The following is a 12,821-nucleotide window of genomic DNA, read 5'->3' as shown; positions in this document are numbered from 1 at the left end:
CTGCGGGATTTTGATGCTTGGCACAATTCGTCAGATTTAGCCAGGGAGTCAAGACCAACTAATAATGCCCAGTGAGTTCTATTCCCAGACAAAGCAGGGTATTATTGTTCAAGGTACTGCCAAGAATCCAAAGGATGTTGTGACAGAAATTCTCATGATTTGAATAGTTGAAACAGGCTAGAAGCATGTGAGCTATTGCACATTGCCCAAGTTGTAAAAGTGTGAAGGTGCTTAACAGTTGGCCCTAAGAGTTTGCAGGGGCCACAGCACAAGCCACCAAGTTTAGGACAGGCTAAGACAGAGGCAGTTACCAAGTGCCAGGAGCAGTTGGGGAGGGGAATGACCAGCGTCAAAGAGACCAGAATTTTCATCTTAAAATATGTTCTAAAATAAAAGTACAATATAAAAATTTCACATAAACCTACCATTAATATATGTTGTAGGAATTTTTAAGTTAACTGAGTTCATAATTTGGGCTGCTGTAAGAAGAATGACTATACATAATTATGTTAAGAGTCACATAGGCTAGAGTCAAAAGGAATTGTTCTCAAATCTACTAAGTATATTTAGTGGTATATTCACCAAAATTATGTTTTGATATTAGACAATTGTATTAAGTATTAACGTGCTTGTGCATGATACACTGGCTAACTTGTTTTAATGTTTAACAAAATGTGATGTACATTAAATAGCCTAAGTAGTACAGATTAAGAGTAGATATTTTAACTAAAGCTAGTCTCTTATTATTAACAGAATATCCAAGGTATCTCCAAGCACCCAATTCAGATTACTACACCTAAGAATTTTAAAGGTAAGTCATTTCTTACTACCTTGCTGAAGTCTCTGGTAACTTTTTTTTGAGACAGGGTGTCACCCTGTCACCCAGGCTAGAGTGCAGTTGTGCGATTACGGCTCACTACAGCCTTGACCTCCTGGGCTCAGGTGATTCTCCCACCTCAATCTCCTGGGTAGCTGGGCCTACAGGCGCACACCACCATACTTGGCTAATTTGGATGTATGTATATTTTTTGTAGAGATGAGGCTTTGCCATATTGCCAAGGCTGGTCTCAAACTCTTGGGCGCAAGTGATCCTCCCACCTCGGCCTCCCAAAGTGCTGGGATTACAGGTGTGAGCCACTGTGCCCTTTTTAACATTTTTTGAAAAGTTACTTGTCATTGATTTTCTATATAACTAACTGCTTCACCTTCCTGAAGTTCTCTGTATTTGTATGACCAGGATTTAAACATACATTGAAAGAATAAAAAACAGCTAAAGTGATATGGTACCTCCCTGTTAGCAGTTTACAAGTGGAAATAGATGATAATTATATCAGGAAAGCAGCTTTCCTCCTACCATCTCTCCCCCACCAGCCTCCCAATAAAGAAAAAACAAACATATAATAGCACTGGTGCTTATTAAAGTCTGAACATTACTGGAAATGTTTATAAAAGCACACTAACACTCTTAAAAAGAGTTTAAGAGCACATTATAAAGCACATGAACACTCTTTTTTCTTTTAAGCTATTCTGCTATAATGCTGATGAGTACATTTCTAAAAAAGAAAAAGTTCAAATCTGAGCAAATGAGAGCTCTGCTGTCCATGCCCTGTACACGTCCTACCCTTGGCAGTGGGCGCTCCTGCCCCTCTGCTGGGGGCCCTGCTGTGCAGGAAGGTCCTGGCAAAACAGTGAAGCCCAATGAGCAGTCTTGTCTCTTCTCTTCTCTTCTCTTCCCTTCCCTTCCCTTCCCTTCCCTTCCCTTCCCTTCCCTTCCCTTCCCTTCCCTTCCCTTCCCTTCCTTTCCCTTCCCTTCCCTTCTCTTTTCTCTTCTCTTTTCTTTTTTGAGACAGAGTCTCACTCTGTTGCCCAGGCTGGAGTGCAATGTTGTGATCTCAGCTCACTGCAACCTCCGCCTCCTGGGTTCAAGTGATTCTCCTGCCTCAGCCTCCCTAGTAGCTGGGATTACAGGCATGCACTATCCCGGCCAGCTAATTTTTTGTATTTTTAGTAGAGATGGGGTTTCATCATGTTGCCCAGGCTGGTCTCAAACTCCTGGGCTCAAGTGATCTTCCCACCTCGGCCTCTCAAAGTGCTGGGATTACAGGTGTGAGCCACTGCTCCCCGCCCCAGTGAGCAGTCCTTTCTAAAATACATGTGACTGTCCTGAAATAGGGTCCATGGAGAGGGATCCTGAGCAGCTTCATCCCCTGCTGCCCCTTCCCACATAGACCTTCCATCAGTGAGGCTCAGAGAGTTCCAAGATTGCTTTTACTGGAATGCATTCAGTTGTCAACGTTTGACTTTTTCTTTTCTTCATTAAGAATTCTAGACAGAACAGAAAATTTAAAAAAGCAGGAAACCTAGTTAACTTTCTGTAGTAATATGTTATTTTTAAATTACATTAATAAGGCCAGGCGCCATGGCTCACACCTGTAATCCTAGCACTTTGAGAGGCCAAGGCAGGAGGATTGCTTAAGTCCGAGAGTTTGAGACTAGCTTGGGCAACATAGTGACACCCTGTCTCTACAAGAAATTTAAAAATTAGCTGGTCATGGCAGTGTGCACCTGTAGTCCCAGCTGCTTTGGGAAGCTGAGGCAGGAGTATTGCTTAAGCCCTGGAGTGTGAGGCTGCAGTGAGCTATGATTGTGCCACTACACTCCAGCCTGGGCAACAAAGTGAGACCCCGATCTCTAAAAATACTAAATTAATAAAAATCAGAAAAATCTAAAATCTTAACTCTGGACTTTAGAATAATATTCAAATAATATTGTATTGAGGAATACTGTGCATCAGTTCATGACCAAATTCACTAAATACTCTTGAAATAACAATTCAGGCAAAGAAGACAAGATTCTCACCATCTCCCCGAGGGCCATGTTTGTTTCATCCAAAGGCCACACCTTTCTAGCAGCAGGTACGTTGCTGTAGCTTGCTTTATGCATTTTCATAGGGTTCAAAGGTTTAGAAATTGAATAATTTAAAGGTAATTGTGGAATTCATTCTTTCAAATAAATTCTTCTTCTTTTTTTTTTCTTTTTTTTTTTTTTTTTTTTGAGACAAGAGTCTCGCTCTTATGGCCCAGGCTGGAGTGCAGTGGCATGATCTTGGCTCACTGCAACCTCTGCCTCCTGGGTTCAAGCAATTCTCCTGCCTCAACCTCCCAAGTAACTGGGGTTACAGGCGTATGTCACCATGCCTGGCTAGTTTTTGTATTTTTAGTAGAGACAGGGTTTCACTGTGTTGATTGGGCTGGTCTCGAACTCCTGACCTCAGGTGATCCGCCAACCTTGGCCTCTCAAAGTGCTGGAATTACAGGCATAAGCCACTGTGGCTGGCCTCTTTCAAATAAATTCTAAGGCACAGTACATAATAACAAGTTTTTCTTGCAGTGTCCTGTCACATCACCGTATCTAAATCCCAGATACCCTTGGCCCCCGCCCCCGTGCTTTGTCTGCCCTGCTCGCTGTGGCCTTGCTGGGCCCTACTCCTCCCAGCTCAGAGTCAGCTCCACTCCAGGCCCTTGCCCAGGCCATTCCTCTTCCCCAGAGACCATCTTGGTGCCCTCCTTTGCCTCCTCCGTGCCTTTGCTCAATGTCACTTTGTTGATGGGGCCTATAAATAGGGTAACTGGTCATCCTATTTATAACAACAACTCCCCTCCACGCACACATTCTCATTCACTCCTGAGCCTCCTCACCTTGCACAATCCTCCCCATTTCATTTCTCACCTCCTGAAACTGAGGCCAGAGGACCCTGGGAAATGGGAGGCAGGGACATGGACCTTGAGGCTACAGAGTCAGGAGAGTCTGAGGGTGGCCGGGGTGGGCAGCAACCACGAGGAACATTGCTGACAAATTTTAAATTAATGCAGAACTGTATCTCACAGACTTTTCACAGATTGAATTGCGCATTCTTGCACATTTATCTGGAGATCCAGAACTTCTGAAGTTATTCCAGGAATCTGAAAGAGATGATGTATTTTCTACTCTGACTTCACAGTGGTAAGATATATGAACTCACAATATTATCAGATCTGCAGGAAGGCCAACATGAGTTTAAAAGCCTGGAATTATTCCAAGTCTACTTTCATAAGGCAGAAATTATATTTTTTTGTGGCTAATAGTTAATCATTTTGAAAAGAAGAGTAGATAACTAGGATGCCATGAGTTACCCAATTGTGAAAGAAGTGATGGTTCTTCTCCACTGAAAAAGAAGTCCATTCCTAGAGAATGTGATAGAAAGGATAAAATCACCAGCGAGTCCCATGCCCTGCAGGTGAGCACCACGGTAAGAGCGAGCCTGCGGTGCTGGCTGTGAGCCGCTGCCCTCCGAGGAGAGCCAAGGTTCTTGCTGCGTACTCACGCCCCAGCCCATCTGTGGGCCAGGGACTTCTTGAGCTGTGGGTGAAAGATCCTGCCTGAGTGGCTTACACTCACAGAGAATTCCAGAGGCAGATGGGCTCAGGTTTTGTTGGGCAGCTTGGCAGTGTCGTCCCAGGCCCGTCCTTCTGCATCATATTCTCAGGAGGTTGGCTTCTCTTCCTCCTGGTGGAATACCTGCTCCAGTCTCCAAAGCAGGATGGAGAGACAGATGCAAGGCTCTCTTCTCACCCCTCTCCTCTGCCCAGAAAAGTCAAGGTGCTCTTGCAGAACCCAGTGCAGACAACAGCTACACTCCACTTTCTAGAGCAGGTCATGCAGCTGCACCAGCTGCAAGGGAGGTGGAGAGATTATACTCCAGAAAAAAGGAGGAGTGGATTATTGTGTTTGGCTTATACATCACAGGTGTTCACCGGGCCGGGTGCATCAGTGCCCCTTTGAGGAAGGGGAGGGGAAAGGGTGTGCTGGCTGTTGGAAAGTCCCTGGGTCTAAGTCACTGTCCCCTCAGCAGCTGCAGGTGCCACCTCCCCATCACCTTGGGCCTCTTCTGCTCCCCCTACAGCCCCCTCACCCCTCCCTACAGCCCCCTCACCTCTCCCTACCTTTCCCGTCCCAGCTCATCTCCTGCCACCTGTTCACCCTCACAACGTCACACAGAAAGGCTGCCCAGCACCTGGGGGGTGGGAGATGAGGAAGCAGATTGTGGGGATCCCTCGGGGTGGAAGCCAGAGGGGAGAAGTCAGAGGAGCAGAGTCCTAAGCAAGTGGGGGGTCTGTCCTTCAGCCCCTCACTAGGCTGGCCCCCTGCGTTCTCAAGCCCCTGCATTCCCCTCCCCATGCACTGTCTCCGCCTCTGTCTTTGCTGGAGGTGGGGGACCTGCGAGGGCTCTGGCTGCTCTCTGGCCTGGTTGCCACCCACTCTCCCAGTGCTCCCTCTTCAGCTGCCCTGGCTGGGCCTGAGCACACCAGTTACTCATCTCATTCCGGCCTTTCCTGCCCTGGGGCTCAGGAAGCTCTTTCCCCAAATGTCTGTGTGTCTTCCTCCCCTACCTCATCCAATTGGCCTTCCCGGCATCTCCTCAGGGCCCTCCCCTGACCACCCTCCCCTGACGCTGGGCATGGCGCTGCTCCTCTCTGGTCTCTGCTCCTCTCTGGTCCGATGCACATTCCCATGTATTGCTCTACTGTTCATCCTGCTGCAGCGACAGCGCCCAGGGGCCGAGACCTCATCCACTCTCGTCCCTACTGTGCTCCATAAAGGGTGGGGACTCACAAAGCATTTGTCAAGTAAATGAATGAATAGTATAGAACTCAAACTTGCGTTTGAATCAGAAAATCTCTCCAAAAAGGCTACCACCATAGGACTCTTACTTGAATGACAAAATTCAGGAAGAAATATTTTATATACGGGGAGCAGAGGATTGAGAATGTTACTCTACGCTCACCTGGACTTTGGAGTAGCTGTGAAATTGTGTTTATGGTGACAGCAGGGAAAGTGACAAAAGCAAAGAATAATGAAGTGTTTGCCCAGCACAGGAAGAGGCACTGTACCGGGTGGATGTGACGAGCACAGCACATGGTAGGGCCCAGGGCACCAGGAGCCAAGGCCAGCTCTTGAGCACTGGAGTCCTGCCTCCCACCCGGTATGCAGGGTGTCCTCTTGTAGTTCTCTCCTGTCCTCTGCCCTCCTCCTCAGACCCTGCACCTTACCTTCTGCGACCCTGTCCTTTCACATGAGTGGCCTCCACCCCAACTGGGGCCCGCTCTAGGACTCCAAGCTCTCCATCTCTGAATGCCCAGATCTGCAACAGGTCCTCGCTGGCCTCACTCACAGCTCTGCCAGTGGCCTTCCTCCTGGCATCTCTGTTCAGATCTGCCACTTAGCCAGTCTTGCCTGCACCCCACTGAGCTCCAAAAGCACTGAGACCCAGTCAGCTCCGGCTCCTTCTGGACACTCAGAAAAGGTCCCAGGATGGATCCCAGGACACACACAGACCCATTCTTCTCTCCGCTCAGCGCATCAGCTGCCCCCTTAGGAAGCTGTGCTACTCTGACTTCTCCCTGCTCTCTGGTTTCCAGCCCTGAGTGATCCCCATTATTTACTTGCTCACCTCTTACCCCACCCCAGGTGCTGGAGGAAGTTGCAAGGTGGTGGCAGCTGAGTCCACTAGAAATTCAGGCCATGTGGACTGAGAGAAGCCCTTAATATTCTTGACTTCCTGTCTTCTCTTGTTGCTCTGGACTTTTTTGATCTTCCACAAATAACTACTATTCTCTCTTAATCTCCAAAAAGAACCTCCCCTCTTACTTAAGTGACAAAGCAGAAGGCCTAAGACAGGGGCTCCTGAACTCCCTTCCACCCCACCTCACTGTCTCCATGTACCCTCCTCCCTCTCTCCAATGGCTCCTGTCTCAAAGGAGGGAGCTTCTCTATTGCCAGGATAAGAACTGTGCAGTGCACATCTGCAGGAGTCGCCACGTGTCTAGACCTGTGTGCCTGGCTTCTCCTACAGCTGTGCAGTGCACAACCAGCCCAGCCTTACATGGCAGCCTTCATCCATGTTCCTTTTAATTTCCATTTTTACTCTAGCATTGTTAACATATCCTTTGTTGATTTCCCCGTTCCCCTCTACTGGGGGACAAAAAACCTGCTTTAGGATTGCCCTAAATATAAGCCTAGAAAGAAATCCTATCTTCAACCTGGTTGAAGACCTCATTTATTGCTTAGGTACAAAAGAAATCTACACTTACTCCCTTTACTTTCTCACTGCCAGCTCTTTCTTGCTTCTTAAAACAAACTTTCATTTTACCTACATAGGCCTTTATTTGTATTTGAAGCCTGGAGCTCCTCACATCTAAGGCAATGATTGCCTCCAGGATGTGCCTGGCTCCGAGGTTCAGGGCCAGCAACAGCAACGAGGACCCCACCCCCAGCAAGGGACAAGTCAAAGGCTCCACAGGTCTTTGTGGGTGTGCAGCATCCCCAGGCCCTGCCTGTCCCAGTGCTTTCTCCTGGTCTCTGTGCCCCTGCTCCTGGGAAAACATCCTTCTCCTAAGCTCTCACCATCTTTTAAAATCAAGATGTAATTCACAGACCATAAAATTCACCCTTTTAAGGTTACAATTGGCCTGGCACAGTGTCATGCCCATAATCCCAGCATTTGGGGAGGCAAAGAGGAGAGGATCACTTGTGGCCAGGAGTTTGAGACCAGCCTGGGCAACATTGCAAGACTCCCATCTCTACAAAAAAAATTTTTTTAATTAGCCAGATGAGGTGGCACACGCCTATCCTGTAGTCCTGGCTGCTTGGGAGGCTAAGGAGAGAGGATTGCTTGAGCCCAGGTTGAGGCTGCAGTGAGCTGTGATTGTACCACTGCACTCCAGCCTCCACAGAGCAAGAACCTGTCTCTCAAAAAATAAAGTTACAATCACTACTATCTAATTCCAGAATATTTCCATCACCCCGAAAAGAAACCTCTTGCCCATTAACCACCACTCCCAATTCACCCCGCCTCCCGGCCCTGGAAACCACTCATCTGCTTTCTGTCTCTAGATTTACCTATTCTTGACACTTCACATTAATGAAGTTGTATAACATGGAACCTTTTGTATCTGGCTTCTTTTACTGAACATAGTATTTTCAAGGTTTATCCATGCTGTAGGAGGTAGCAGTACTTCATTCCTTTTTAAGGCTGAAAAATACTCTATTATATGGAATAATATATTCTATATATTTCAATATAAATAAGCAAATAATCCATGTATTTATCTATTCATCAAATGTCCTTCGATGGACATTTGGGTTGTTTACACTTTTTGTCAATTATGAACAATGCATTATGCACATTTATATACAGGTTTGGTTTTGGTTTTGGCTTCGGTTTTGGGTTTTTTTTTTGAGACAAGGTTACACTCTGTCCCCTAGGCTGGAGAGCAGAGGCATGATCTTGGATCACTGCAACCTCTGCCTCCCAGGTTTGAGTGATTCTCCAGCCTTAGCCTCCCCAGTAGCTGGGACCACAGGTGCATGCCACCATGCCTGGCTGATTTTTTTTTTTTTTTTTTTTTTTTTTTTTGAGACAGGGTCTTACCCTGTCGCCCAAACTGGAGTGCAGTGGTGCAATCTTGGCTCACTGCAACCTCCGTCTCCCAGGCTCAAGCGATTCCTGCCTCAGCCTCCCGAGTAGCTAGGATTACAGGTATGCGCCACTACCACCCAGCTAATTTTTGTAATTTTAGTAGTGAGAGGGTTTCACTATGTTGGCCGGGCTGGTCTTGAACTCCTGACCTCAAATGATCCACCTGCCTCGGCCTCCCAAAGTGCTGGGATTACAGGTGTGAGCCACTGCGCCCAACCTGATTTTTGTATTCTTAGTAGAGATGAGGTTTCACCATGTTGGCCAGGCTGGTCTCAAACTCCTGATTACAAAGCAACCTGCCCGCCTCGGCCTCCCAAAGTGCTGGGATTACAGGTGTGAACCACCACGCCCAGCTGAGGTTTGGTTTGGTTTGGTTTGGTTTGGTTTGGTTTCTGAGATAAGATCTCGATCTGTCACCCTTAGTGGGAGTGCAGTGGCTCACTCCCACTCACAGCTCACTGCAGCCTCGACCTCCTGCTGGACTCAAGCAATCCTCCTGCCTCAGCCTTCTGAGTACCTGAGACCACAGGCACATGCCACCACACCTGTCTAGATTATTTTTTTTCTTTTTGGTAGAGGCTCTGTCTTCCTGTGTTGCCTAGGCTGGCCTCAAACTCCTGGGCTCAAAGCGATCCTGCGTTCTTGGCCTCCCAAAGTGCTGGGATTACAGGTGTGAGTTACTGCCCCGGTCTGTGTGCAAGTCTTTGTGCAGACATACATTTAAATTTCTCCTGAGTATATACCTAGGAGTAGACATGCTGGGTCATAAAATAATTCTGTGTTTAACTTTTTTTCATTGTGGTAAAATATCCGTCCCATAAAATTTACCATCTTAATCATTTAAAATGTGCAATTCAGTGGTACCCATATTTAACTTTTCCATGACCTGCTAAACAATTTTCCAAAAATGCTGCACCATTTTACATTCCCACAGGTGTATGGGGTTCAAGTTTCTCTGCATTCACACCAATACTTTGTATTACCTGTCTTTTTTATTCCAGCCATCCTGGTGAGTGTGAAGTGGTGTCTCATTGAGCTTTGACTTGCATTTCCTTGATGGGGATGGATGTTGAGCACGGTTTTGTGGGCTTGTCATTTACTCTCTGTCCCTGCCCCTCCTCTACCCCTGAACACAGGGGCACCCTGGGGTGTTTTACTTGCCTGCCTTTCTCTGTGTCCCTCCTCCCAGAAGGTGTCCTTTTTTCTCACTTTCGCTTTCCTTCCAGTTAGGATATAAGACAATATAGAATTTTTAAAGTATGTAATAAATTTAATAACACCCCTGCTCTCTCTCCAGAGATATGGGAAGTCTTAGAAGATGGTTTTAGTTCAGGCAGGAAGACTGTTTTGCTTCTTGGTTAACCTTTGAGCTTTGTTGCCACCTTAGTGCTTGGATGGAATAGGTGTCCCGGATTTCCTCCCTTAGAATGTGTGAGAGGATCTCTGCGATTCAAGGCGAGTGTTGGTGATTAGATCACAAGCATGTTACTTTCTTCAGTGGGCCCAAAGCTACTCTGGCTGTTGCTAACCAAATATTACAGCAAAGCATTTTTGTCAAAGTACTGGGAAAAGGATATGGGTAAAGTGGGGAAAATATAGCATGAAATGCTTACATTAGAAATCAGGAAAGATCTCAAGTTAAAAGTTTCTATCTCAAGAAACTTGAAAAAGAAGAGCAAAATAAACCCAAAGCAAGCAGAAGGAATGAAGTAATAAACAGCAGAAATCAATGAAATAGACAATAGGAAAACAATAGAGGAAATCGATGAAAAAAGTTGGTTCTTTGAAAAATCAGTAAAATTGATAAACTCTAGCAAGGGTGACAAAAAATGAAAATAGATGATGTAAATCATCAATATCAGGAATGAAATAGGAGATACATCCATAGATTCTGCAGACATCAAAAGGATAAAAAGGGAATACTATAACAATTCAACAATTTAGAAGAAATGGACCAATTTCTTGAAAACCACAAACTACCAAAATCTAACTAAGATGAAATAGATAACCTAAATATTCCTATAACTATTAAAGAAATTGGGTTTGTCCCTTGAAAGTTCCTGAAAAAGAAACCCTCAGGCTCAGATGGCTTCCCTGGAGATTTTTTTTTGTTTTTGTTTTGAGACAGAGTCTTGCTCTGTCGCCCAGGCTGGAGTGCAGTGGCGCAATCTTGGCTCACTGCAACCTCCGCCTCCCAGGTTCAAGAGATTCTCCTGCCTCAGCCTCCAGAGTAGCGGGGATTACAGACACCTGCCACCGTGCCCAGCTAATTTTTGTATTTTTAGTAGAGACGGGGTTTCAGCATGTTGGCCAGCCTGGCCTCGAGCTCCTGACCTCAAGTGATCCACCCGCCTTGGCCTCCCAGAGTGCTAGGATTACAGGCATGAGCTACCACATCCAGCCCCAATAGCATATTTTAATGGTGAAAGAATGCCTTCCCCCTAAGATCAGGAACAACTTGTTAATATTGCATATTGAAGTTCACAAGATAAAAAAAGATTAAAAAAGGAAATGACATATAGATTGGAAAGAAAGAAATAAAACTGTCTCTCTTGGCAGATGGCATGGTTGTCTATGTGCAAAATCCCAAGGAACAGACAAAAGGAATTGTTTTTAACTCTTAGAACTAATAAATATGTTCACCAAGGTTGCAAGACCTAAAATCAGCTTACAAAAATTGGTCACATTTATATAAATTGACAATGAACATGCAGAAATCAAAATTAAAAACACAATGCCATTAATAATCACTCCAAAGATGGCCAGGCATGGTGGCTCACACCTGTAATCCCAGCACTTTGGGAAGCCGAAGTGGGTGGATCACCTGAGGTCAGGAGTTCGAGACCAGCCTGGCCAACATGATGAAACCCCATCTCTACTAAAAATACAAAAAATTAGCCGGTTGTAGTGACGAGCGCCTGTAATCCCAACTACTCAAGAGACTGAGGCAGGAGAATCACTTGAACCCGGGAGATAGAGGTTGCAGTGATCTGAGATCGTGCCACTACACTCCAGCCTGGGCGACAGAGCGAGACTCTGTCTCAAAAAAAAAAAAAAAAATCACTCCAAAGATAATAAAGTATTTAAATTTCAGTTAACAAAACATATACAAGATCTGTGTACCTAAAAGTATAAAATGCTGATGAAAGGAATCAAAGAATTCAAGAGAAATACCATGTTCGTGGTGTGGAAGACTCAACATACAAATAATGTCGATTCTCCCAAAATTGATCCGTAGGTTTATAGTGCAATTCCTATTAAAACCCAAACAAGGTTTTTGTAGACATGGACAAGCTTAGTCTAAAATGTATATGAAAAGGCACAGGGCTTAGAATAACTAAAACAGTTTTGAGGAAGAATAAAATGAGAGGAATCACTCCACCTGATATTAAAACTTTATATATATAGTAATCAAGAGAGTGTGGTGCTGACAGAAGGATAGGCACTAGATCAATGGAACAGAAAAGAGAAACCAGAAATAGACCCACACAAATATGCTTAACCGATTTTTGACAAAGGTGTAACGTATTAGACAGGAAATAATTCTCTTCAGATTTGTGTCAAGCTGAGCACTCATAAAGCCAACTTGAAAAGTTCATATCTACCTTGGATATAGCATATGTCTTCCCTGCATTTTATTAGCTTGTATTAGTTCTTGGGAGAACTTCAAAAATAAGAAGCTTTTAATATTTTCATGGTAGTTGCTTCTACTTCCTCATCAGCAATAGTAATCCAACATTTGTGACTTATACTATAATTAGTTGGTGTGGAAAAAATTTTTATGTTCCAAACAGAGGACTAGAAGAGCATGTGGTAAAAAAGCAGCAAGATCAAATACACTCTTAAAAATGTTTATTTCACATAAATGCCTTATTGTTTGAAACACAAAAAGCAAAAAGGCAATTTGAAGTTATATTCTGAAATACTTAGTAACGTTTTCAAAGAATAACAATTTCCTTGAAAAACCTTTAAGCTTATATAAATGGAGTTTGGAAGAAATCAAAGAAATCAACTATAAAGCCACAATTTGAGAGACTGGTGCTGAGACCCAGAGAGCTGGGATTTGCCCAGGGAATGCACATCAGACAGGACCTCAGAGCTGATTACTGCAGCTCCAGCAGCTTCACACACACACACACACACACACACACACACACTTGTGCACACACATGCATACACATACAAGCAAAAGACACAGCCATTATGCACTGCGGGGTCCAAGACATGCCATTGAGGCGCCTTCTTCAAGGAACCATCATGTCTTTGGCTCATTAGGTGAATTCCTAAAAGTTTTATAAAATGC

The 12,821-nt window shown here is 45.0% G+C and overlaps 1 protein-coding gene across 1 annotated transcript in view; it reads left to right on the top strand.

The window, feature by feature from the left end:
- The window catches only part of POLN (DNA polymerase nu), a 166,055-nt gene that overhangs the window by 108,495 nt on the left and 44,739 nt on the right, over positions 1 to 12,821 (top strand). The window contains exons 16-18 of the mRNA XM_055246226.2: positions 754 to 811; positions 2,838 to 2,915; positions 3,888 to 4,002. Coding sequence (XP_055102201.1) covers positions 754 to 811; positions 2,838 to 2,915; positions 3,888 to 4,002 — 251 coding nt within the window. The remainder of the gene's footprint in view (positions 1 to 753; positions 812 to 2,837; positions 2,916 to 3,887; positions 4,003 to 12,821) is intronic.

Source organism: Symphalangus syndactylus, chromosome 16 (genome assembly GCF_028878055.3).
Source record: "Symphalangus syndactylus isolate Jambi chromosome 16, NHGRI_mSymSyn1-v2.1_pri, whole genome shotgun sequence".
Classification (NCBI taxonomy): domain Eukaryota; kingdom Metazoa; phylum Chordata; class Mammalia; order Primates; family Hylobatidae; genus Symphalangus; species Symphalangus syndactylus.
Note: the sequence above shows the minus strand (reverse complement) of the source record. Positions and strands in the feature narration are given on the sequence as shown.